General features: G+C 39.7%; 2 protein-coding genes and 4 long non-coding RNA genes across 8 annotated transcripts in view; 5 read left to right on the top strand and 1 right to left on the bottom strand.

Annotated features, from left to right (window-relative positions):
• LOC145442095 (uncharacterized) overlaps positions 1-27,802 on the top strand; it is a 50,866-nt gene that overhangs the window by 6,453 nt on the left and 16,611 nt on the right. The gene's annotated exons all lie outside the window — the stretch shown is intronic.
• Positions 15-23,678, top strand: LOC145442042 (uncharacterized). The gene is made up of 10 exons (XM_080320038.1): positions 15-140; positions 3,276-3,376; positions 12,617-12,763; positions 12,822-12,887; positions 12,984-13,250; positions 13,313-13,421; positions 13,483-13,679; positions 13,918-14,031; positions 15,122-15,226; positions 22,344-23,678. The coding sequence occupies exons 1-10, from the start codon at positions 83-85 to the stop codon at positions 22,671-22,673; spliced, it is 1,494 nt and encodes a 497-aa protein (XP_080176164.1). The 5' UTR covers positions 15-82; the 3' UTR covers positions 22,674-23,678.
• On the top strand, positions 3,415-5,401 carry LOC145442263 (uncharacterized). Its single transcript, XR_013915997.1, has 2 exons — positions 3,415-3,821; positions 5,013-5,401. It is a non-coding gene; the product is annotated as an uncharacterized LOC145442263 (long non-coding RNA).
• On the top strand, positions 8,913-12,404 carry LOC145442236 (uncharacterized). The gene is made up of 3 exons (XR_013915990.1): positions 8,913-9,074; positions 10,620-10,735; positions 11,937-12,404. It is a non-coding gene; the product is annotated as an uncharacterized LOC145442236 (long non-coding RNA).
• Positions 15,786-17,791, top strand: LOC145441129 (uncharacterized). The gene is made up of 3 exons (XR_013915749.1): positions 15,786-16,001; positions 16,552-16,611; positions 17,544-17,791. It is a non-coding gene; the product is annotated as an uncharacterized LOC145441129 (long non-coding RNA).
• LOC145442248 (uncharacterized) lies at positions 23,914-27,674 on the bottom strand. Its single transcript, XR_013915995.1, has 3 exons — positions 27,601-27,674; positions 26,638-26,744; positions 23,914-24,637 (listed from the first exon to the last, which is right to left on the bottom strand). It is a non-coding gene; the product is annotated as an uncharacterized LOC145442248 (long non-coding RNA).

The raw sequence follows: 27,802 nt of genomic DNA, 5'->3' as shown, positions 1-27,802 counted from the left end.
TGTGGCACTCCACAAGTGAGTGAGATATATCGTGAATCTGTCGGTCAATGTTACGTGAATCTAAGTAGCATATAGCGAGGAAATGGAGATATTTTTAGTGCAAAACGGAATTAAGAGGGAGCATATTGATTTACTACAAGGTAATTCGTTTATGTAAATTTTCAACATCATCTGTAAATAATGTCATGTTCATGTTTTCGAGTTTCACACACAGCACCAGCGCCCAGCGGTATGAGTATATATATAGATTATCTATTTTCTATCTAGCAGCTTAATGCGCCATAAGAGCAGACCATGAAAATGGGAGCTAATGCTGTTTAAGTACTTCCTCTGAAGATATCATAATAGACCTAGTGATGAAACCTCACTTGCAGATTAAGTTACGTACATCTTTCTTTGCAGTTGACCAGTTTCAATTACTTGATATGGTTCGGTAGAATGTCTATGTCTAATGGAAAGTGTTGGTTGTGCCCCTTTATCGGAACTACCGATTTGCTGTCAACACATTTATTGAGGCGTCACAATCAACATCCGAGTGTTCTCATGTCATGCAGGATCTGTGGCATAGTGTATTCAAAATATGAAGATATCCGTAGCCATTGTAAAAGGAGACACAAAAATATGAAGACACTGGACTTGTATTGCTATGAAGCACCATCCTCTCTTGACTATGACCTGCTGCCCGAATCCTATTGCAAAATTGGAAATGTTGAGAAATCAAGCCCTTCACCTTGCTCTGAACTTACATCTACTTTACCCATGCAGAATGAAATTGCTCGTGGATCAGGTTATACACCTTGTTCTGAGCTTACCTCCATTTTACCCATGGCAGCTTTATTGCTGAGACTGTAAACATTACATAAATTGAGTGATGCAGGACTTGATGATATAGTCAATTCAAATGGTGGTGGCAATTTTTCTCCTTTGATAGGTACCACTAACACCACCATTGACAGCCCTTGTACATCCTATCATTCGGGAGAACAGGGATTGGGATTTTAACTATTACAAACTAAAGCCGGTAGAAACAAATTCTATCGAGAGCATTTTGGCCTAATTAATCATGAAAAAGTTGTATTAGGAATGCGTTTTGCAAATGAATATCATTGTGGAAAGAACCAGCTGATTGAAAAACCTGCCACAGGTTTTTTTGTTCCTTTTCTCAAGCAGCTTGAAACGTTATTGTGTAGCCTTACTTTGCCATCACCACAATCACCGCGTACAAATGGTATAATGAAAGATGTCACACAAGGAAAATTTCTTGAATCACATATAGGGTTTAATCGTAATGCTGACAGCCTGCTGCTTTCGCTGTATCATGATGAATTTGAAATTGTGAATCCAATCGGTGCCCATCGCAAAAAGCATAAAATGTCTGCATTTTACTGGTCCCTTCTGAATATTCCACCCGAATGCCGTAGTCAGCTTGGTAGCATTCAGCTCTTATGCATTGCAAAATCTATTGATTTGAAGGAATTTTCTTCTCGTAATGAACTTTTGAAGGATTTTTCTGAGGCGATGCAACAAATGGCCAGATGTGTTACTCTCACAGTGAATGGTATAAAAAAACTATACACGGATACGTTCTGTTTTGTGTTGGTGACACCCCTGCCTCCCAACTAATGGCTGGTTTTAAAGAAGGTGTTGGTGGCGCTTATAAGCCATGCCGCACATGTAATGTTGCTAAAACAGATCTCTCAATTTATTCTATCCATGAAAAATGCCCAATTCGGAACAAAAATGAGCATGAAATTTGTCTGCAGTCTCTTGAACAATGTGAGAGTGCTCAAGACCGAATCGCAATGTCACGTCAACTTGGTGTTAACGAGAGAACTTTCCTATCGGAAATCCCTTATTTTGATGTGACCAAATGTATGGTTCATGACGTTATGCATATTCTGCTCGAAGGAATAGTGAAAATGGAGTTTAAGGCATTTTTGCTACGTGAAATTGAACATGGCACATTGTCACTTCCTCGGCTGAACAGTCAGCTTCGGAATTTTGAGTATAGTAAATCTGACCGTAAAGATCAACCTCAAATGATCGAGAGAAAACATTTGCAACCCTCAGCAAATTTTCCACAAACTGCTGCTAACATGCTTGTGTTGTTTCAAGTTCTGCCTTTCATTATTGGACCAGATATTTCTGAAAGTAATGATCATTGGTTGAATTTGCTGAGGTTACTTCAAATAGTTCAGCTGTCACTATCTACTGTAGTATCTGAGGAAACTTGTGTTGATCTCAAATATCTGATTGCTGTTCACAATGCAGAAATTATACGCCTGTACCCCGATATGCCATTCACCCCAAACTACATTATCTTGTCCACTTGCCAGAACAAATGATTCAGTTTGGGCCCTTGCGGATGCAATGTGCGATTAGATACGAAGCAAAAAATGGCTTTTTTAAATCAAAAAGATGGTTCAATTTCAAAAATTTGGCCATGAGTTTAAGCTCATACCATCAACATTGGATGTGCATCTATAGCGTGCTCTGTCGTGAGCGCGCGTTCTTCTTGGTCCGCGGCTCGATAAGTCAAAGTATACAAGTCAGCATTGCTCTTTTAATAAAACAACTAAAACGTGACGATGCTCGTCCGACGAAGACTAGGAGATCGACTGGCTCGGACGGTGACTAAAAGCGACTGGATCAGACGGTGACTAAAGGCGACTGCATAAAAGAGTACATACAACAAGACGTAGCAGTAACATAATCAGTAATCAGCGAGGGTAATTACAGGTTAATCATGGAGCGGTACGCTACACATCCAAATGATTGACAAACAAGGGGAAAAGAAGACTAATTATTTGGAACCCAAAATAAATCTCCATGTGGCATCCAAAGTTCCCATATCTGACGTTCCTGAGATTGAAAGGCATATTTCAAATTCTAACAGTGATTATATTTTTTCTGTTAAAAGTGTGTCTTATCGTAATATCTGCTACAGTTTGGGAGATGTCTTTGTGTATAAGATACCTGACTTCGAATTTATCAATTTCTTTGTAATCACTGATTTGTTTTCTGTTGATGAATGTATCATCTGCCGCTATCAGAAATTAGAAGTGCTCTTTTTCAGCCCAACAATGAACGCATTTGCTGTTAAAGAAACATCATTGTATTGGGTACCGTAATATTCCTGATTTCCAATACCCCTGGCCACAGATCACCCATACGATAAATGGCGTTCAGTATGTTATGACCAGACACATTGGTCAGAGTTGGCCTTTGTAACTTTGTGGTGGTGCTACAAGATATTTTGTTTCTTTTTCTCACAGAAAATGAGATTGATGAGAGTGTCTTCGGGACATTGACTGAAGGCGACTTGCAGAAATTATTCACTGTGGGAACTGCTCGGCGCCTACTGAATTTACAGATGGTAAATTGGTTTATAATTGATTTTCGGGGTAAGTATGGTGATGTACACTCTAAATTCCAAGCGTTAGATTAAAACACGAAATGACTTTTTTCCCTCTCTCGAGTTGCGTGATATCGAAGTAAACACCGTTCAAGCGAGAGAGCGAGGTCTGTTTTCGCGGGAGTGACATATATCGGGCTCATTCCTCATTTTCCTCTTATCTCCTAACATAAACTCACAAACGAAATGCGGTATCACGCGCTCGCTGGTGTGTCAGGCGCGGGAATTCAGAGAGCGTTGATCGCATATTCTGTCGCATTTATCACGAGTGTCGAGTTGCGAGTCTTCTGTGCTAAGTGTCGAGTCGAGTGCGAGTATTATTAGTGATCGTTCGTGATGGATTACGAATTAGCTGAATTCTTATTGGGAGACGGCATAGAACAAAGACATGTCGACGTATTGAAAGGTAAGTGTTAAGAATATCCATTACCTGAATCAAAGCTATAAGACAGTTCATATTTACTACCGATATGCCAAAGTGCTGTCTTCAATTTCAACAAGTCGACTGTTATTCGTTAACGTGCAATAACGCATTTTGGTTCATTGTAAGCTTTCACATGCAGATATAATACAGCACGACAACATAGCAGCACATGACCACGTTTTTGTAGCAATCGGCAGAATGCAAAATTGTACAGTAAAAACTGGCTTAAGTTCCTGGCAAAAACAGTGTAGTATGGTATGATAATCCTTTACATTGGAATATAACATCATGAAAAAATTACTAATATTGATTTTATTTAATATAGAGCCCGCGCAGACAAAGTTCAGCAGCGCCCTATCGAGTCGGTATTCTGGCTCAAGCAGCTTTACTGTTGCGACTAAACTATTCATAAACTGAGTGATTCTGGGCTTACTGATGTTTTGTCATCCAATGTCAACTTGTTTAGTAGCATTTCTGCAGATACACTCATTCATCCTCAGATGCACTGTGCTTGTTGCAAATAAAGGAAGCAAGAAAAACTTCTTATAAGGAACATTTTGGTCTTATTGAACCTGAAAGTGTCGAATTTGGGAGATGGTTTGAAAATATTTTAACTCGAGATGGTTATATGCTCCAGACTGCTTCTGCATACTGCTACTTTGTACTTTTTATGCAGCAGTTGGAAGCACTGTTAATGTCACTGCCGAATCTCTCATTTCAAAGCCTACTCCGTTTCACGGGTGTCATACCATGACAGATGCTTACATGGAGATTATCTTAAAAGTAATCTTGGGATAGCCAGTCACCCTGACTGCCTGCTATTCTCCCTGTATTTTGATGAATTTGAAGTAGTTGATCCAATCGGATCCCACCGTGAAAAACACAAAATATCGGCATACTATTACTGGTCGCTTTAATGTTCTGTATTTTGAGTCCAAATTCAATGCATTTGCTGTAGAAAGTAGTCGCGTTGTTGAGTTTTGTAAAGTTTCCGACTTAACCTATCCACGGCCACAAATTAGTCCCAAAATTGGCGACATTCAGTATATTATAACCAAGTGTGTTGATCAGGTGTGGTGTCTTTACAGGTAGTCCTGCTAAAGCTAGTAGAGTATTTGCTCAACATGCCATACATTTGGAAGTGAAATGTATATTTGTATTTTGTTTTCTCAGAAAATGAAGTATGTAGCATGGTTTTCGGCTTGCTGGCTGATGAGGATTTCGTTAAAATGGATTTCAAAGTTGGCTTGATGTACCGTTTGATTGCCCTGAGAGATGTGAGTACGTTTTTTCCGCATTCGTAGCTATGAATTTCCCATCGTAGAAAGGGAGCGATCTGCATCATCTAATCTTGTCTTGCAAAAGTGGTTGGGGTCGATCAAACACAGTGGGACCGATTTAGTGCCGCATGTACCTGCTCAGAATAATGATTTCGAAAATCCAGTGACATCTACTCCTGATGTGCGTAGAACTTATTAAAGGCAATATTTCATGCACTGTTACATGGAACTATATTTTACAGCAAATTGAACCCATGAAGATGCAAGTAGATTTATTACGAAGGACTCGCCTGCATCAAATACTGACGTTTTGGTATGAACATTTACATCACTATAATCTACCAATCAGTGTTGGATCATTTTGAGTCATTGTACAGTACATTTTGACTCGAGTCAAGTCAAGCTATTCTCGAAGGTGACTCGTGTCAAGTCAAGTCACCCGACTTTTGGACCTCGAGTCATCCCAACACTGCTACCAATACACCTAAATTGAGTATGATATTTCATTTTAGGTCGGATATGTTCAAACGATTCCAGACGACACTGAGCTGGGAATTGCTCCTGTTTCAGACGATAGTGAGCTAGGAATTGCTTCAATTCCAGAAGATTGATAGTCTCCTGGGAATTGCTCCTGCCTAAAAGAGATTTACATTACCGAAATTCAATGCCCGTGTTGCATCCGCATTGCAACATCTGTTTTGACGAGTCATGTTTTTAGTTACTGTTCTTAATTTTCATTCCGTTATTCTCCTCGACAACTCCTAATTGTTTTGTTTGATTTAATGATTGGTTGATTGAATTGTTGCATCGTCCGTTTTCGTTTACCTTTATATTGCTCTGTTGCTGCTATTTCGTTCTCCATTCAACTGTTATCGGACGAGCAAGCAATCTTGCGAATCTCACCATTTACATGTCTTCATTCTGAACAAGCTGTTTCCGTATAATTCGTTTGGACTGCTTGAATTTGAGATCAGAAGAAGATTTGATACGCAACGGTTTGACTATAGTCCGAGCCAGATTTAGTGTGCAGCAGACAGGATCCCGACACCTGATATAGCGCCACTCATTGATTTCAGTGTCGCGTCGGAACAATTCGCAAGAAGCCCATTAAAGCCGATATCTTCGATACGCTCTCAAATTCAGGCACCGCATGGTATCAGTCTACATTCAAGACTCTGCTGTCCAACGAAGATCTATCGACTCTGCTTGGCACTAAATCTGCTACATTTAAATAGTTGTTATATTCAATCGAAAGATGTCGTTTGTGAAGTCTCCATCGGAATCCCCCAAGTCTCCAGCCTTGGCACCGACTTGGAAGCCATTAGCTAAGATGGCGGTCGACGATTTACGACCCGAATTGCAAGAACTTGGCGAAGCTACAAGTGGGAGCGAAGCTGTATTGACGGACCGATTAGGGAAAATCCGAGATTCCGACAAATCTTCACAAAAGAAAGAACTGCAGTCCTCTCCATTGAGCACCACCGGGAGTCCATCTGAACTAGTTATGATTTTTCAGATGATGAAGCATCAGCAAGATCTCGATCGTCAGCAGCACCAATTAGATCGTGAAGCTGATCGCCAGCAGCAGAAATTAGATCGTGAAGCTGATCGCCAGCAGCAGAAATTAGATCGTGAAGCTGCCAACCTCAAGTTTCAGTTGCAGCTCGAAGAGCTAGAGCTGAAGCATGCCCAAGACCGTGAAGAATCCGAAAGACGGTTTCAACTGCAACTGGAAGAAATTCGTCAGAAGTCATTAGAAGACCGACTCAGCTTGCGTGAAATCTTGAAAGACGCTGTCAAGAAGCCCGGAAACCATCCATCGGCAAGCATTGGAGATTCATGTCTACCTGATGTTATTATAAGGAAATTCAGACGCCTGAATGCCGAAGTGGTCGATTCTTTGCAAGCGCTTGAAAATAAATATGAGTATTCCACCTCTGCCGAAGAAATCAACGTCTTCATACGGTCGGTAGAAATGTCAATGACCGATCTCAAGACATTCGTGGATTCGAAAATCGATCAGCTTGACGATGATGATATCAAGACCGAAATCATTGATGGCAAGAGAAGATCAAAAGAGATTTATTTTGTTCACATTCCTCTTGCCAAATCAAAGTCCTCATCACTTAAAGCTGCCGAGGAAGCCGAACACGCCGCTGGATCTCTCCCGAGTGGGATTGTGCCGCCTACATTCAATGGTGACATTTTGACCTTTCCTCAATTCTGGGAGTCGTTCGAGCCGCTGGTTCATAAGAATCCGAAGGTCAGTCACTTCTACAAAATCTCTTATTTAAAGGCGGCTCTTAAAGGATCGTCATCCGGCCTTCTCAATGGTTTCTCATCAACAGCCGTGAATTATGAGCCTGCAGTGAATGCCGTTCTTAAGAGATACGGCAAGAAGCAAGCTATAGTGAGAAATCATATCGAAGACTTGCTGCAAGGTGAGAAAGTGGAATTTAAGATCGACAAAGTCCGACGACTTCTCGATGCCGCTACTGCTAAAAGGGCTATTTTATCGCAGTACGACGTCTCTTGGGACCAACTGTTTACACAGGTACTAGAGTCCCAGTTGCCGGGTACGTTGCATGAGCGTTGGATCAGGAAAACCAGTCCCTTGATCGAAGCCGATGAGGTTCCTGATTCTGATCTTTTGTTTGAGTTTTTAACAACCGAGTTGGCGACGATGGAATCTCTACATAAGTCGCGTGATGGAAGCCGCTCTGCTTGTGATAAGTCGCAGCATAAAGATGAACGGGTTAGTTGTGATACCGAGAAGCCTGATCGATCGTTTTCAGTCCAGTCTCTCGTCGTTCAATCTCGTCCATTATCTTGTGCCTATTGCTCCAAACCTCATCTATTGAAAGATTGCTTCAGATTCGTGAAATTGACTCCAGCCCAGCGATTGGCTGACTTGGTTTTGAAGCCCGGGAAAGTGTGTTTTAGATGCTTAGCACCGAAAGGACACAAAGGCCATCCGAAACACTTTCATCAATGCAAGGAGCGTTGTACCATCACTGGTTGCGGGAAAACCCACCACAAATTGCTACACGTTTCTGCGGAACCATCGATCAACTCCAAGTGTATGGTAGCAACTATTGACGTTTCCACCTCTGCATTGCGGGATTCAGATTCAAACACATTATTGCCTGCTGCGTTGGGACGAATCAACCACAACGGTGATGGTAAACCGGTTAGAATCGCGTTTGACTCTTTTTCCCAGAAGAGCTTTGTAACTCGTGATCTAGGTGGTTCATTGAAGCTATCACCTAATAAAAGCGATTGTCTCGACATTAGCGGGTTCGGCGGTCATTCTACATCTATTCGTTCGTCTTTTGAAGTTGGATAGATTATGAAACATCTGTTGACCGATCATAGTCGGTCAAGTGGGGGAGTGTTTTGACGAGTCATGTTTTTAGTTACTGTTCTTAATTTTCATTCGGTTATTCTCCTCGACAACTCCTAATTGTTTTGTTTGATTTAATGATTGGTTGATTGAATTGTTGCATCGTCCGTTTTCGTTTACCTTTATATTGCTCTGTTGCTGCTATTTCGTTCTCCATTCAACTGTTATCGGACGAGCAAGCAATCTTGCGAATCTCACCATTTACATGTCTTCATTCTGAACAAGCTGTTTCCGTATAATTCGTTTGGACTGCTTGAATTTGAGATCAGAAGAAGATTTGATACGCAACGGTTTGACTATAGTCCGAGCCAGATTTAGTGTGCAGCAGGCAGGATCCCGACACCTGATATAGCGCCACTCATTGATTTCAGTGTCGCGTCGGAACAACATCAAAAGGCTGGACATTTACTAAATGCCGTGGTGGAAGAATGCGCATACCACATCCGATTACATGGTGATATGACATGCAAAAGAGCATATGCCGAATTCTCCAGGCATCTGTGCGAAAAGTATCCATGCCTACGATATGATGGAGTTGGGTGCCCTCACTGGGTAAGTGTTCATTGCATGTTTTTCGGCCTATGATCATGATCATGCAACGACCTTCTCAATTACAGCCATTACATATATCAATACCGGGATTAGGCTACACCGCTCAAATGCTCCGATATCAGATTTATTAAGTAGAGTGTAAAATATACTACGTATAATTGTGGCACGTCAAAGGTCCACTAGCTGCAATATTATAGCCCGACAGTTTTACGATGTCATGATGCATCCTCTCGCACAATGTCTATAACTCATTAATTTGAAAAAATTATGGCCGGCACAAAAACAATTTTATTCAAATATTTGGAAATGTAATTTTTTCCTGTGTCGAGCGTGAATAATACAATAGTAAATCACATTTCGATGAGGTCTGTGGATTGCCTGTCTGCAAGGTCCCGTCAAATAAGATCTACTTTGAAGTTATACATTGAATATCCCTATTATTGATACTGCGGCCCGCGGCATCATTAAAAACTAGGAATTGGCCCGCGAGCACATTTGAGTTGGAGACCAGGGCTCTATAGGGCATGGGTGTCAAACTCAACTGGTGTCTCGGGCCGGATTCAAACCTTCAGATTGCTCGCGGGCTACACCAGATGAATGATTTTTATACGTAGCCGCGAAATTCATGTCATTGTTTTCACGTGTATACTTTATCAAATCATCTAAGCCAGTGGTTCCCAACTTTTCTCGGTGTCAGGCCCAAATTGGCATTGTTCCGATCGATCGACGCCATTGGCCGCGAGCTATAGGACTATATCAGGGTTGTAACCAAGTCACAAGTCAATCTCACTTTTATAGTTCAGACTCGAGTCAAGTCTGAGTCGAAGTCATCGTGCAGAGATTCGTGTCCGAGTCATGGTATTATGACTCGAGTCCAAGTCATTGTGTTGACTGCTCAGTTTCCAGTTAAGTCTTGTCGAACCCACTTTTTATAACCCTGTTTAGGGATATCGAATGGTTCGCATTTATAATATACTAATTTTTCTCACTTTTAGCAGTTTCTGGTCGCATTTTCAAGTACCAGTACCAATAGACGAAATGCCATTCGGGTGGTTACTTCACTATTCTTCGAAATTACAATGAAATGTCGGTCTTGCCGTCTGAGTCTCGAGTCATATGACTTCGTACGAGTTATACCCAAAGATTCGAGTCCAAGTCGAGTCAATACACAGATTGACTCGAGTCGATTTATTATGTATTTTGAGAAAATGACTTGAGTCAATTCGAGTCATCAGAAAATCGACCCGAGTTGTTACAACCCTGACTATATGCTGCTTCTGCCGGTTAAGCAGTACTCATCTTGGCGTATTCAACAGTGAGTCACGTGTTGCACAACTATCGGTAGATTAGTTATCAATACCTATGTCTATCTATAGCTACTGCTCGCTCAACTGGAAAGTTAGAGCACATTGCATTGACACAGCAGTGACGTAACGTTAGCAGTCTACTCTACAACTTTCCTGCAATCCTAAGTTAAAACTCCAGACCTCGAGCCAAGCAAGAGTATTTTATAAATATAAATTTTGTTTGAACAATGTTTTCCAGGGAGAAGATGAAAGCAAAGAAGTCAAAAGTCTGCTATTTCTTCAGAAACAATTGACTGACTTGCGATTAAGATCAAAGTCAACGTTGCTGGGCTGCTGGCTATCGACGCAAAACAGGTATAATTCTATATAGGTCACAGGGGACCAAACAGTTACCCACTATGTGTAGCGGCCACATGTATTCTGCGAGAAGGTTTTGTGTGCATGGCCAGCGAGGTATAATTAGTGATAACATCGGGTGAAATTGTAAGGTCAACCAAAATTTGATCAGCCTGACTGCGAAATTTGGTAATGATTAAAACATCAGTTCTGACGTATTGTTGTACACAGGGCCTGCCTCATTTACCGCAGATCTTGGTATATTCATGTTCATGAAGTAGAATACTTCGTAGCAGATTTATTTTAACTTGAAATTTTTATTAGCGGTTCGCATGATTTATTGTCAATCGATTTATTGCATTCTGGCTTTCATCCCCCTACTTCTCGTTAGCACAACACTGCGCTCACTTGCATGGACCATGTGCATGGTTACCACTAAAGAAGTAACTAGGGTTAGGGTTAGGTTTAGATACAAGGGTTAGGTTTAGATACAAGAAGTATTATGAACATAAACTTCATTTTATTTTGAACTATATATGAGCTGCGTACAATAACGGATCACGTTTTTCAGCGACTAATGAATCGGTATTGGGACTAGTCATGCATGCTAATAGCTCGAAGAATATTCCATCCTAAAGATTGATTATGGGAAAGCCTTAGGCCATTTTCTCGGCGTCTCAGTCTTGGCATCAGTGGTCCAAGTATATAGTCATCGTCAGACTGCCCAGTTTCAGGGTGCATTTTTGCGACTATAACATGCTAGGCATGGATGTGTTCGCAAGAAAATTTGTTCTAAACCCCAACAAAACCTCTCTGATAAGCAATATCAGCAAGCTATTGGAAAATTGACGATTAAAATGGGTTTGCACAGTAGAATATTTCATCTCAGACAGCCATCTGTAAGTTTTAATAATTATGTAGTAAAATTGCTTTGTGAATTCTCTTTGCAAAAAAAAATGATATTAAATTATTATAAATTTTGCAAATTTGGAGGATTCGCAAAACTCTGGATTTGCTTTGTGGATCCCGGTTGAGAACCACTGTTGTATAGAAATGATTGAAACTACTTCGATACAAACGTTATTCTGAGCGTGCCCTTTTGAGCTTTGTGGATTGAAGTTGGAGCTTAGAGTGTTCTTTTTTATTCTTGCTCAGCAGCCCCTTGAACAGTCGTTTGATATGCTGACTATATGATTTATATGCATTCGTATTATTTCAGGCGCATGATGCTGAAGTTGCATGCTTGACATTGGATCCACTACACCTACTGATCGTCTGCCACGAGTCGGGCGTACATCAAGGATGGGCATTGGTTGACAATACCTCTATATCATGCACAAAAGGGCAAGGAATCCTAAGCATGGTCATTGACCTCATGTCTCGTTACTATGCCTGGGACCTTGGATACCCTAAAACGTTCATGGTCCTTGGATTTCTACAAAAGATGATGATCGAGGACGAAAGAAATGGTTTTCACTAGAACTCCAAATATGTTCAATTCGAAAGAAAATACCGCGAAGCGTGTTAGTAAGATTGCCAGAAATGCAATAAGGTTGGTGGTTCACCAACTGGAGGGCATGTGCATCTGAAGGAGGCGCCTGTTGCCTGACATTTGAGCGCGGGACAGTATTTACTGTGCATGCAGCATAATAACCGTATTTTGCAATAAAATTTGTTATCATTTCAAGCTCTGTGTCGTTTTTCAGCATGCCGGCGTAGCTATTTTCATTTTGAGCTCTGCGTCGGTATTTAACGCATGAGCGTTTAATTAAAACGTAAAAGTGTGAGACGTAATATGAGACACAATCGGACAGTTAAAAGGGGCTCACTTTTGGCGTTTAATTTTCCGTCTCATAAACGCTTTTGAAATTTAGAGTGTAGTTATGTATTTTCTTAAAGACTTGGAGTACGCTTCAACAAACTAATGCTGACATGGATATCCCATCGTCTTCGGCTTGTCGAAGCAATAATAATCCTGAAATCGTGGAATTGGATAACTCTAAAGAAATGGATGCGTCTATTCAAGATTTGTCTGCTCTGTCACAAGTACGGTTTTTATTCATGAATCCTTCATTTTTATTTATTAGCCATGCTTATTTTGCAGTCCCCATTACGGAAAAAGGCAGTGACAGGAATGAATGAAAAAGACGCTGCAAAAAAGTCGTCTCATGTAAGTAATTCAATTTAGAGATTTAGTTTCATGCTCGCAGAATAATCGTGTATTTTCAGCCATCATCATTTTGATAACGAAACCGCATCTTTTTAGAATGATGCATGTGAGACGAGCTTCACACCATCTGAATATGCTGAACCGCGTAGAACGATGCCGTTGCCGATGTTCAGTGAGAAAGTTCAAACGGCTCTTCGAGCGAACTCTATTTTCGCTCTAGAAAATAGACTCGTAGAGGAATGTGCTTATCATGTCCTTCGAAATGGAGACATGAAAAACAAAACGGAGTACTTCAGATTTTCTCGGGCCATGTGCGAAAAGTATCCGTGCATTCAGGTCAATATTGACGGGAAACAACCTTCGGTTAGTTTACTGAACTCGATATATTTTGTATTAAAGTGCATTCATGATCAAATGCTTTTCAGTATTACTTCTCCAAAAAGCTGTCGCAAAAGTTGAGGAATCTCAGACAAAAGACAAAGGCATTTGGTACGTCTTCTTGGAGAGCGCCGGCTTTGTGTCTAGGCTCATCAGGTGATTAGGATGATTGTTATTCGTTTTTTTTATTATTTATAAGTTTCATGTTATTCAAAAGGTCACCCTAATATAACGATTGAAGATGCCAGGGTGCAGTTGGAAACAGAGTTCAATAGACCTGGTGTCAATTGGCTGAATGTCATCACTCTCATGAAGTTCACTCATCACGACAGACGCAATCAGTTAAAGGTGCTAGAATTTCGTGGCGTTGCCGAAATTTTGAAGAGCTTTCCAATGCTGCAAGATATTAGACTGGTGAGTTCTTTCATTCCTTACAGATGACTTCAATTTGCAGTCATAACTTCGAAAATCAGTAAATTGAAATTGTTTGTGTGCCTCGGCAAAATAAGCAATTATATTGCATATTTATCTTCCTATTATTTTTTTCGCGTTATTCTGAATAATATGGATGAATTTACTTCAGCTAACCAGTTTGAGTGATGTGCATATTCATGACTAACAGAACTGAGTAACGCATTGTTATTCTCAATAGATCAGACATGAGTTTCAACTGCTTGTTGATAGAAGTGTTGCAGAAATGCATGAGAAGTACATGGAAATGCTTCTCTCTCTTGATAAAGTTTTTGGAAATCAGACTGATCAAGAGGTTGGTATCATGTTTGATAATTAACAGTGCTACAGTCATAGGCGCTGACTTTTATTTTTGCATGTGGTGGCGGCAGGCGCGGAACCAGGGGGTGTCGAAATCCCTCTTTTTGAAACGTTAAACCACGATCTTTTAAAATGGCCATTCTGACTCTAATATTCAGTTGCAATTCAAGAAGTCGTATTATCAAGCGAGATTCGTCTGGTCACGCATATCGCATCGCGCAATGCTACGTAACGCGATTTCCCGCTGAAATATTTTAAACGCGGCTTGCGGCCCTCACCGATGCAAAGAATGCACTTTTATTTGTAGAAGGTATATTTGCTCGTCAAATCACTGACTGAGCCTCCATTGTTCTCTCACTAATAAATTGACCGCAAACGAAGTGATCGAAGCTTGCAGCTTACGTTGTCGTAAACTATAGTAAAATTATTTAATGGCAACATGTCCATTCATGTTTTCTGTTCTCTGTTCTCATGTCAACCAAACCTCTTGTGTTATTGAAATTGAATTCGAATAGTTTATATAGTCCTGAACCATTGGCGCAAGCAGGAATTGTATCATGTCATTTTGTAAATGGGTAGGCCCTAATGTATTGCATCTTATCAATTCGTTTCTCAATTCTCTATTTTGACTGGTAACAATAAACTGAGGCTATGCAATTACTTACGTAGTTTAGCAGTTCTACGTATATGTGACCGATACAGCGACTTCTTGCAATGACGTAATCATACCTCATACTTCGACAAGACAACTTGACTTGCATTGTGACTTGACTCGTGACTTGGCTTGACTCGACTTGACTCGAGTCACCTTCTAAAATCGATTGACTTGACTTGACTCGAGTCAAAATGTGCAATGACTCGAAATGACTCGTGACTCGAAGGTAGTGACTTGATCCCAACACTGACAAGAATTAGTAGCCTTCAGATGATAGCAAACGAGATAGCGCTCATTTAATCAGTAATTCCACAACTTGCGTACAGCCCAAACTTGCCTTTATCTGAAATGGAATGTGATGGATGGAAGAGAAACTTTTGAATTGCAGGAATGTCCCTCACCTGTCTATTATGGCTCTAATTGTTTGCAGGGAAATGAAGACGATGAAATTCATATCCTGCTCGAACTCCAGAAGGCTCTCACAGACAAGAAAATAAAGTCGAACCATGGTTTGAGTGCAATATGTCTTTGTCAGGTAAGATTTGCTACCTGTCTAGTATGGATCTGCTTCAGTTTAGATCAGAGGTCTCAAACACGTGGCCATTTTATGCAGCCCGCGACGGTATTTGGGATTTCGTAGTATTCGACATTATTTAACTGCCAAATATCCCTTTTTACTTTGAAAACTGGGAATTTGCCCCAAAACTACCCCAGAAGCCTGAAACGATCGCTAAATAGACTAAGGGTGGAGGCCAAAAATATAGATCAAATAAAAGATCTGGGGATTTTGCACGTTGCTGGATTTTCTGCGGACCAGAAAGGTAGATTAGTAAGATTCTGCCAGGACCGACTGAGTATAGACTGCTGCTTCTTGATCCTGGTCGCCACAAGGATTAAAGTCTAGATTAAGGTAAACAAGCATATAAATTTGGCGAGGTTTGTAATAGTTATGACATTGTAGATCGAAATTGCTTATCTGAAGCTCATTATAAAGATAGTGAATATTGCATGTTAGCGATATTTTGTTACCGGTACTCAATTGTGCATCTCCTTATTGACTGATGATCATGTTATTACAGAATGTTTGATGATAATTGCATACAAACTATGTAATAAACGAGTTCTGCCGTTGTCTTGTATTTGAAACAATCAACCAAGCCGTGAAATGCCACATCACCAAACATGGCAAAAAACGGAACAGCAATTGAAGGTTGCTTCAAAACAAGAGAAAGTCTCAAAACTGAAAATGACAGAAGGTCTTCAGAACATTCAATGGTATCTGACCCAGTGACGGTGCTATTTATTGCAAGGTAAGTTTGTAGACATTAATTATATCCATAATATGGCGCATATCAGTTAATTAATGGGTAAAGCTGTCATACCAGCACAGGTTCAGCCATTTGAACATCATTTTGAAAGTGATTCCACCATATTGTCTGTAGTTACTGCAGAAAATCAATCATGTAAGTTATTTTGCGAGAGAGTAATGAGAACTTGTTCGATACACTGACCACATCGAGAAATGTTCCCCATGATGAAGATCGGTTCGTGTCAGAGGCAACTCTTCTCGTTATTTTCATAACTACTTTTTGCTAACATATCAATTGTACAAGTGTAGATGTATATTATATCGATTTCTTACCCGGTGGTGTATTGAAGGGAACGCATTCACAATATCAAACGTTCTTGTCATACATTCAGCGATTTTTAATGAGATTATTTGCTCGTCGTCAAATTATCGGTTTCAGTATTTTTCACCATCACTAGCAAATATGCATGTGCAATTGTGCATTGTACATGTGTAAACATACGTAGCCCTATAGCCTCAAATCCTTCTGAAACATTCACATTTTTTTTCAGAAACTAGCTACATGGAATCGCAGTCAACATGCGTGACAAAGACGAGTGATCTGCCACCTGGTATGTAGCTTCTACTCATTTGGATTTCAAGTCGAGTTGATATTTTAAAATATACAATCTTGCAGTTTCGGAGGGTTTGGCAAACTTTTGCTCCACTGCCCCAACCATTGTTATGTAAAAATTTCCCACTTTGTACTTAGTTTTCTAGTGAAGTGTATCTGCGAACGATAGAGTTGGAAATGGTGTTTGACTGCTTGAAAGATTGCTGATTACCAGTGCAATGCACATAGTTACAATCCTGTAACAATGGATATAAGATGGTGTACAATATCACTCTTTGAAAGAATTATTGGTATCGGCCATTGGAAATGAATATATATGGGCAGTTTTCGTGAGGTCACAGCATGGTGATAGGAAGTCCATAAACTATAATCTTTTACCACTAGACTGAGAATATTGATATATTTCACATATATTACACTCTACAGGTGTCCTGATACAGCCTTTCTAGTTTATTTCCTGTCCAAGTATAGCATTGGCTGTAAAGCTGTTCAAATAGATGCCCTGAAGTTTTTCAAATGCGCATTTTAAGGTATTCCACACCATTTGAATATAGGTTATAGTGGTTATCGGTGAAGGAGTTAGATATTGGTTTTATCGGTATCGGCCCAAAACTCCAATATCAGTCGGGCTCTAGTATACAAATACAATACAATGAAAACTACCAATTCTGCACTTTGTGATCAGCTGGTTGCAGAATACAAGTTTTTAATGACTAGAGACTGACCGATTATTGGTTCACCGCTCATATCGAATGGATACCACACTTGGAAACAGATATTGATATCAGGCAGTAGAGGAAAAAATATCAGCCAACAAGTCAAAGAGAATTTCCAAATGATTTCTTTGTGATTGGCTTCCTAATACAAGTTTTAGTTTAATCATAGGTTACTACCTCATCGCAGAGTCAATATGAACTTCTTTTAATTCAGAAAAACAATGAGCTGAGAATTAAACTGATGGTGTCCAAGATTGAGGACCTCAAAGGAAGAAAAGACATGAGAGACGAAGAATGATATTTCAGAAAGCAAGAATTCGAAATGCGTATTGAAGAACATGCAATAAAAATGGAAAAATATAGATTAGAACATGGACAATTGAGGAATTAGTGACATATGTAATGCAATATTTCTTTGTTCAATTATGTCAAGTTATCTAAATAGCCGACTACGCGTTTTCTGAAAAGCAACATTTCTTTATAATATTTCACTGTGCCTGCCTGCCGAGTGTTCCTCGCCTTATAGGCAACTTGGATTTTCTGCGCGCAGAGACCATGTCAGCACTGCGCATTTGCGCACGTGAGTAGCTTAGAGGGAACATTGCTTATAGGTATTATCGACGGTGCACATTTTTTGAAATGCAACATTTCTTCATAATATTTCATTGTGCCTGCCTGCCAAGTGTCAAGTGCCAAGTGTCGACGGTGCACATATTTCGGTACATATTTTTAATTCATATTTGTCAATTTGAATACAAATAATGGGACACCTGCTCTTTGTTTATTATCTACAGTGCAATTGTAGTTGAATCTTTCATTCCACGAAGATATGCACATTTCATTCTCTTTATTATTTTTACACCAGCACGGTTTACTGTGTTCGTTAAAATTTTCAAATAAACATAATTAGTAGAAATATGTGTTGATCTTATTTTCAAGATAGGCTATTGCGTCATTGTATCCAACTTCAGATATTATATCCGTAGCTTCCTCGGGAGTAACTGCAATATCAGGAACTGGCTCATTGGTTTTTGTAGCAAAATTGTGCAAACATATTGTTGCAATGATTGCCAGGATGGTGTTTTCGATTTGCATTCGCATAGGATTTAGCAACATCTGGAAACGCTGTTTGAGAACGCCAAAGCATTGCTCGATCAACACGCGTGTCTTTGAGTGCATATAGCTGTATTTTTTTTCTTGTGCAGCCTGTGGATCTGTTAATGGAGTCATTGTATTTTTTATGGCCGAGCTTGTATATTAATCTGGAATTTGAAAAAGTTCTTGAGTCATGAGTACTCCCTGGCCATCTCACAACAGCATTAGTCACTACCGGTATTCTCTTGGCATTGCAGTCCATTTGACAGTTCGAAGAAAAATATCCTTTCCTGCAACGATAACATTTTCTGGTACAGAGTCACCTGGGGACTTTATTGGGATATGGGTACCATCAATGCAACCGATGACATTTGGAACTCCACCTATGTCAAAGAAATCACTCTTTGTTTGTAACAAGTCATCCAATCGTGGGATAAATTTTCTCTATTCTCTGATAATGCCCGAGAAATGCACTGGATGATTCGGCGTGCAGTTGTCCGGCTGCCACCAATCAAGTCAGCATCTGTTTGTTGAAAATGACCGTAGCAAAAATCGGAGAGCACAGAGTAATTGCATCATGGGGTGCAAAGCTTGGCACCGTACATCCAACCAAGGGCTGTCTTCAATCATGTCCAATAGAATTACCGTAGCTCCCTTGTAAAATCTGTAGCGGTCAACGAATTCATTTTCTGGGTATTTTACAAATGAGTCCGATATGTTTGCCAAGTAATGCCTGGGCATGACAATTGTATTCTAGTCGTCCGAACTGCCATCTACGATGTTCAAAATATCCATACTACAGACAGTAATAACAACAGTACCAGTTTGCAATGCCGTCTTTAGAACTTATAACTGTGAATAAACTATAGAGTAATATGCATTAAAGCTGCAAAGTGGCTTCAAATCAATTTCATAAGTCTACCTAGGAAACGATGGCACTCGTAGCACATGACCAAAATCGACGACATTTCCAATCACTCAATCAGCATTGCCAAAGCATAATATTTACTACCACGAAGTCGATGGGTTGACATGGCAACCTTCCACGGATCACTACATTTTGCGTCATTTTGACGCAATAGCGTCCTACATCCTGGATTTGTAGATCTACTAACTTCGCATGAACATCAAATGTTTTGGCGTGCGGATCATCTACTTCTAAATCGGGAGATCTTGGAACTCGCAGATTAAGCGAAAATCCAGGATGTTTTTACTCAGCTTTTTGGCCTCCACCCTAAGATGCAATGGTATTACTGTGGCTCAATAATGATTATATTCAAGTTGTTATTGATATGTTCCAATAATAATCGAAGGCAAACTCTAACGCTGATTTAATTTGAATCTGGCAATGACAATAACAATAGCCTATATTTATAACGACTTTATCAAAACCAGGATTAGGCTACACCTCTCAAATGCTCTGATATCAGATCAATCTTCAGTATATTGTAAAATATACTACAGAAAATTGTGGCACGTCAAAGGTCCACTAGCTGCATTATTATAACCGACAGTTTTACAATGTCATGATAAATGTTCCCTCGCACGTGCTGCGCACGGTGCTGACACGGTCTCTGGGCACAGATTATCTAAGTTGCGCACAAAAAATCCAAAGTAATGACCTTTTTTTAGTCGTTTCGCACTGTTGTCGTAGGGTCTGCGCACTGAGTTGGTGAGTCTGCGAAGACTCGTCAAAAATTAGAGGGAACATTGGTCATGATGCATCCTCTCGTATTATGTCTATAACTTATTAATTAGAAAAATTGGGCCGGGCACAAAAAAGATTGTTCAAATATTTGAGAATGTGATTTTATTTCGTGAAAAGCATGAAAAATGCAATAGTAAATCACATTTCCACGATGTTTGTGGAATGCCTGTCTGCAAGGACCCGTCAAATAAGGCCTAGTTAGAACCTTTACACTGAATATCCCGATTATTCATGCTGCGGCCCGTGGCGTCATCAAAAACTAGGAAATGGCCCGCGAGCACATTTGAGTTTGAGACCTCTGTGCTATGCTAAACACTGCGCTCGACGTAATGGAGCTGCAGAATTTCGTACTAAGACCAACTGACGTGGCTGCGAGTCATCGATTCTTGACCCGTTGCGAAAATATAGAAGTCACAACGAGTAAAGCGATGGTGAAGTTAACGCACCATAAATTTCGCAATGGGTTAAGAAACGCGGGAGCTCGAGCGTAACGGGTCTTATGCAAAATTCATTTAATTTATATGTTTGTCATATTTTGGAATCGGGAGAGGATTTTCACACTAACAGTACTGGAGTTGCCAAAAAGGAAGACATTTAGGCGTCCTAGGACGACAATTTGAAAAACCTGAAAAAGGAGGACAAATCCTCTTAAAGCAGGTCGTATGTTAACCCTAAGTTAATTGCAGCACCATTACGGTGGCTTTCTGAAGACGATGTCTGTGGCAAATTTTTTTTCAACCTGCGAGGTAATTTGAGACCTCATAATTTTTATAGCGCAGTGCCCCTTTGAGAATAAGCAGCTAACAAGTTATGATCGAACGAGGTCTGTGGTTCATTGGTACCCCTGAAGATTCTGATGATGTTGGTTCATTGGTACCCCTGAAGATTCTGATGATGTAGAGAGAAATTTATGCATCTGAACACAATTGGTGCATAAATCAATGCTTCAATTAATAATCGAATAATATAATAACTTGTAATATATTTTCCCTTTGGAGCTAAGCTTGTTAACGGTGCACTGCACTCTAAAAATTATGTGGTCTCAAATTGAAGGGCGAAACGAGAAAATTTTTTAGGCCGCAGCCATTTTCTTCAGAACACCACTGTAATGGAGCTGTAATTTATTGAATTTTCCACAGGGGAATCATGCTCCAGCAGTCACGCAGAAATCCAACTTCATATAGTTGTCAGCCGATGCTCTATGAAGGAAATATGTCGTACACACCCTAAGTCCCCAAAAAAATAGACTACACTAGGCCCGATTTTGACATAAATCTCCTGACTGAACATCTTCTGTTGCACGGGGTATTTGAACGATTTTTGCTTATACGACATATTTCCTTCATCGGCTGACAACGATATAAAGTTCGATTTCTGTGTGACTGCTGGAGCACGATTCCCCTGTGAAAAATTCAATAAATTGCAGCTCCTTTATGGTGGCGTTCTGAAGAATATGGCTGAGGCATAAAACTTTTTCTCGTTTCGCCCTTCAATTTGAGACGACATCATATTTAGAGAACAGTGCCCCTTTGAACTGTTAGCCGATTCAACTACATTTATATCTTTAGTATGAGAAGCAGGGTCGTAACCAAGTCACAAGGCTCCGAGTCACAACTCAATGTCACTTTTATAGGATTGACTCGAGTCAAGTCGAGTCATTTTCAATTCATCACCGAGTGAAGTCCGATTCTCAGTCAACAAGTAGAGGTTAGAGTCCGATTCATGGTGTTATGACTCAAGTCCGAGTCCAAGTCATTGTGATGACTGCTCAGTTCCCAGTTAAAGTTCTGTTGAACCCATTTTTTATGACTGTCTGGTGATACCGAATTATTCGCATTTATAATACACTGATTTTCCTTTTAGTAGTTTCTGGTAGCATTTTTTAGTGCCAGTACCAATACAAGAAATGCCAATAGTGTGGTTATTTTAGTAGTATTCAAAATCACGGTGGAAATGTCTTTCTTGGCCATCTGAGTCTCGAGTCATGCGCAATGACTCAAGTCGAGTCAATACACAGATTGCTTCGAGTCGTTTTTGTGTTTTGAGAAAATGACTCGAGTCATGTCGAGTCAAGAGAAAGTCATGACTCGAGTCATTACATTATGGGAAGTCTCAAATAAGCATTTCTTGCTGAAGTTGGTCATGTGCTCTGGATTCGCACATGAGTATTTAGCGATATAATTTGAAGCTAACATATTGTTTCAATTCCAGGCACATACAGTCGATTTAACGACATCAAAGTTGACACCTCCACATCTTCTGATTGCACGTCATGAGAATGGAGATGAACAATCGTGGATTGCTGCCAATGGCATCACCATCAAGCGCAGATACGAAAACGAAAGAAGACCGTTTGAGATGATTATTGATCTCGTAGCATGCTATTACGCATGGGATCTTAGTTATCCCAAGGTCTTTCAAATATTGCCATTCATCCAACGTGTCCTTGTTGGCGATAAAAATTCAGGATTCCAGCCGAACAAGTTCGTCAATTTTTGGAAAAAATATCAGAATGCCCAGCAATCGATTAAAAAAATGTAGGCTAATTAATCTCCCTTGCTCCAAGTACTTGGACTGTGAGTAGTGCTTTCTTTTGGTATGGAATGTACCTGTACATAGTGGATTTCGTTATTTTTTGCCTTTGCACAATAATTCGTTTTTTTTTGTGGCTAGACTTTTGCTATGCCTTCAATTAGTTAACTTTTCGTTTTTAGTGGCACTGTACATTAGGGCTGTTTCAAAATAACATACTGTTGAGCCAAAATTGGTTTACTATGGCATTTTGGCAATTCAATCAATCATTTGATCATCAAACCAGTCAATTTGTGAGAAACAATATTTATTGACAACATTACTGTACATACACCTTGCTTTAGTTCCGAATCCAGTTCTTTTATACTGTTATTACTGTTGAATAGTATATTCTTATTGGAATGAACCCGAATATTTTCGGTCGACACTCGTCAGCAAATCTAGTAGAGAATTGGAAAGAACGTTGTATATCAACAATCGTATCACAAAATATGATGTCACCAGCATGAAATTTCGAGAGAGCATTCAATTCGCTATTCCCAGGTGGTACACGAACTCCTGTTGACAGAGTTTCGAATGGTGTATTTTATATCTTATCAAAATACACCATTCGAAACTCTGTCAACAGAAGTTTGTGCACCACCTGCATGGGAATAGTGCATTAAACGCTCACTCTCTCGGAATTTCATGCTGGTGAAGGCCTATTTTGTGATACGATTGTTGATATACAATGTTATTTCCAATTCTCCACCAGTTGCTGACTATTAACTCTGACGAGTGTCATCCGAAAATAATTGGGTTCATTTCAATATGCACAGCACATACTATTCAGTTGTGTATTGCAGTTCTGTACCTGCAAGAATCTCTGTTATTACTGTATAAAATCCTGTCTTACTGCGCCAAAAAATTGTTATGTTTTCAATTTGTATTGTCATATTTAACGGCAACTTACACTGTTTCTTTTATTGTACATTCTACAACCGATTCTTTTAAAATAAAATATTGTTTCGAGAAGAGCCTGTGGATCCACAGTGTGGAGGTATTTCAGGTACATAATTTCGAGCTCTGCAGCGATAGGTACTGACATGCCACTTCAGACCACACAATATTATGACATACATCGCTACCACACAATGTGGCATCTAAAAAAAAAATCGATTATTGTGTGTTTTTTTGGTGCATAAATGCACGCGTTTTAGCTTACAGTGTAGATTTGCTGACGAGTGTAGACTGAAAATATTCGGGTTCATTTCAATATTAATATACTATTCAACAGTAATAACAGTATAAAAGAATTGGATTCGGAACGAAAGCAGGGGGTGTATGTACAGTAATGTCGTCAATAAATATTGTTTCTCACAAATTGACTAGTTTCATGATCAAATGATTGATTGAATTGCCAAAAAACCATAGTAAACCAATTTTGGCTCAACAGTATGTTATTTTGGAACAGTCCTAATGTACAGTGCCACTAAAAACGAAAAGTTTACTGATTGAAAGCATAGCAAAAGTCTAGCCACAAAAAAGACAAATTATTTTGCAAATGCAGAAAATAACAAAATCCACTATGTACAGGTACATTCCATACCAAAAGAAAGCAGTACTCACAGCACAAGTACTTGGAGCAAGGGAGATTAATTGGCCTACATTTTTTCAATCGATTGCTGGGCATTTTGATATTTTTTCCAAGAATTGACGTACTTGTTCGACTGAAATCCCGAATTTTTATCACCAACAAGAACATGTTGAATGAATGGCATTATTTGAAAGACCTTGGGATAACTAAGATACCATGAGTAGTAGCATGCTACGAGATCAGTTATTATCTCAAACGGTCTTCTTTGGTTTTCGGATCTGTGCTTGATGGTGATGCCATTGGCCGCCATCCACGATTGTTCATCTCCATTCTCATGACATGCAATCAAAAGATGAGGAGGAGTCAACTTTAAAGTCGGTAAATCGACTGTATGTGCCTGGAATTAAAACAATATGTTAGCTTTAAATTATTTTGCTAAATATTCACGTGCAAATCCGGAGCACATGACCAACTTCAGCTAGAAATGCTTATAGGAGACTTCTCATCAGGGATGTAATGACTTGAGTATTGACTTTCTCATGACCCGAGTCATTTTCTCAAAACACAAAAATGACTCGTTTCGACACAATCTGTGTATTGACTCGACTTGAGTCATTATACATGACTCGAACCAAGTCTTATGACTCGATACTCAGATGGCCAAAAAGACATTTCATCGTAATTTCGAAGAATACTAAAATAACCACACTATTGGCATTTCTTCTATTGGTACTGGCACTTTAAAATGCTACCAGAAACTACTAAAAAGTAAGGAAAATTAGTGTATTATAAATGCGAACCATTCGATATCAACAAACAGTCATAAAAAGTGGGTTCAACAGGACTTCAACTGGAAACTTGAGCAGTCAACACAATGACTTGGACTTGAGTCATAACACCATGAATCGGACTATAACCTCTACTTGTTGATTTGGACTCGGACTTGACTCGAGTCAATCCTATAAAAAGCGAGATTGAGTTGTGATTTGGACTCGGACTTGACTCGAGTCAATCCTATGAAAAGCGAGATTGAGTTGTGACTCGGAGCCTTGTGACTTGGTTACGACACTGCTTCTCATACTAAAGATTTAAGTGTAGTTGAATCGGCGAATAGTTTAAAGGGGCACTGCACTCTAAAAATCATGTCGTCTCAAATTGAAGGGCGAAAGGAGAAATTTTTTCAGGCCGCAGCCATTTTCTTCAGAACGCCACCGTAAAGAAGCTGCAATTTATTGAATTTTCCACATCGGAATCATGCTCCAGCAGTCACGCAGAAATCGAACTTTATATCGTTGTCAGCCGATGTTATTATGAAGGAAATATGTCGTACACTCAAAGGTGGTTTGGATACCGCGTTCAACGGAAGATGTTCAGTCAGGAGATTTATGTCAAAATCGGGCCTAGTGTATTCTATTTTTTGGGACATAGGGCGTGTACGAAATATTTCCTTCATAGCATCAGCTGACAAATATATAAAGTTCGATTTTTGCGCGACTGCTAGAGTATGATTCCCCTGTGGAAAATTTAATAAATTGCAGCTCCATTACGGTGGCGTTTTGAAGAAAATGGCTGCGGCCTGAAAAATTTTCTCGTTTCGCCCTTGAATTTGAGACCACATAGTTTTTAGAGTGCAGTGCACCGTTAACAAGCTTAGCTCCAAAGGGCAAATTGATTATAAGTTGTTATAGTATTCGATTATAAATTGAAGCATTAATTGATGCACCAATTGTGTTCAGATGCATAAATTTCTCTACAGCATCAGAATCTTAAGGGATACCAATGAACCTCGGACCTCGTTCGATCATAATTTGTTAGCTGCTTAATCTTAGAGGGGCACTGCGCTATAAAAATGTGGTGGTCTCAAATCAAATCGCAGGTCGAAAAAAATTTGCCGTAGACATTGTCTTCAGAAAGTCACCGTAATGGTGCTGCAATTAAATTAGGGTTAACATACGACATCCTTTAGGAGGAGTTGTCCTCCTTTTTCAAGTTTTTGAAATTGTCGTCCTAGGACGCCCAAATGTCTTCCTTTTTGGCAACTCCAATACTGTTAGTGTGAAAATCCTCCTTTCCTGATTCTAAAATATGATAAACATAACTTGAATGAATTTTGCATAAGACCCATAACGCTCGAGCTTCCGCGTTTCTAGTGCGTTAACTTAACCATCGCATATTTTCGCAACGAGTTAAGAATCGATGACGCGCAGCCACGTCAGTTGGTCCTAATACAAAATTTTGCAGCTCCATTACGTCGAGCGCAGTGTTTAGCATAGCATAATATACCTTCGTTTTGGGACGGCTAAAGAATTTCAATCATATATAAAGATTCTATTTGATAGAACTTCTATTTATATCTAAACTGAAGCAGATCCATACTAGACTGGTAGCAAATCTTACCTGACAAAGACATATCGCACTCAAACCATGGTTCGACTTTATTTTCTTGTCTATTCGAGAGTCTTCTGCAGTTCGAGCAGGATATGAATTTCATCGTCTTCATTTCCCTGCGAATAATTGCATTCATAATAGACAGGTGAAGGACTAACAAGAACCATAATAGACAGGCGAGAAGCATTCCTGCAATTCAAAAGTGTCCATTCCAGCCATCACATTCCATTTCAGATAAAGGCAAGTTTGGGCATTAGCGCTGTACGCAAGTTGTGGAATTACTGATTAGATGCGCGCTATCTAGTTTGCTATCATCTGAAGGCTACTAATTCTTGTCTGCTTTATAGACTTGTATTCCCTAGGTGTCACTTGTCAGTGTTTGATTTGTTATTAGTACTGCGCATTCTGCAGTACACGGGGTCGAATTACGTTGTCGAAAATTGATGCAACGGGAGATTCGCGATGGCGCAAATTCTTAATTTATTCGATTAGTTTGAACGACAACATTCTATGCTGATTTCCTAATTAGATGTACAAATTCGACCTCATCGTTAGAAACGTAGATTTCAGCGCGCGCTCTGACAAACACCATCTCCTATCGCGATTTGACGAACAAATACACCTTCTGACCTTCTACAAATTAAAGTGCATTATTTGCATCGATGAGGGCCGCAAGCCGCGTTCAAAATATTTCAGCGGGAAATCGCGTCGCGTAGCATTGTGCCTTGTGCGATATGCGTGCACAGACGAATATTGCTAATTGGTCGCGGCCCCGCGTAACACCGATAATACGACTTGTTGAATTGCAACTGAATATTAGAGTCAGAATGGTCATTTCAAAAGATCGTTGTTTTGCGTTTCAAAAAGAGGGATTTCGACACCCCCTGACTACGCGCCTGCCGCCACCCAATGCAAAAATATAAGTCGGCGCCTATGACTGTAGCACTGTTAATTATCAAACATAATACAAACCTCTCGATCAGTCTGCTCTCCAAAAACTTTATCAAGAGTGAGAAGCATTTCCATGTACTTCTCATGCATTTCTTCTATCAACAAGCAGTTGAAACTCATGTCTGATCTATTGGGAATAACAACGCGCTACTCAGAGCTGTTAGTCATGAATATGCACATCACTTAAACAGGTTAGTTAGAGTAAGTAAATTCATCCATATTA

This window comes from Botryllus schlosseri, chromosome 1 (genome assembly GCF_051294905.1).
Source record: "Botryllus schlosseri isolate E-star chromosome 1, Bs_hap1, whole genome shotgun sequence".
Taxonomy (NCBI): Eukaryota; Metazoa; Chordata; class Ascidiacea; order Stolidobranchia; family Styelidae; genus Botryllus; species Botryllus schlosseri.
The sequence above is the reverse complement of the archived record's forward strand: the minus strand, read 5'-3'. Positions and strand labels throughout refer to the sequence as shown.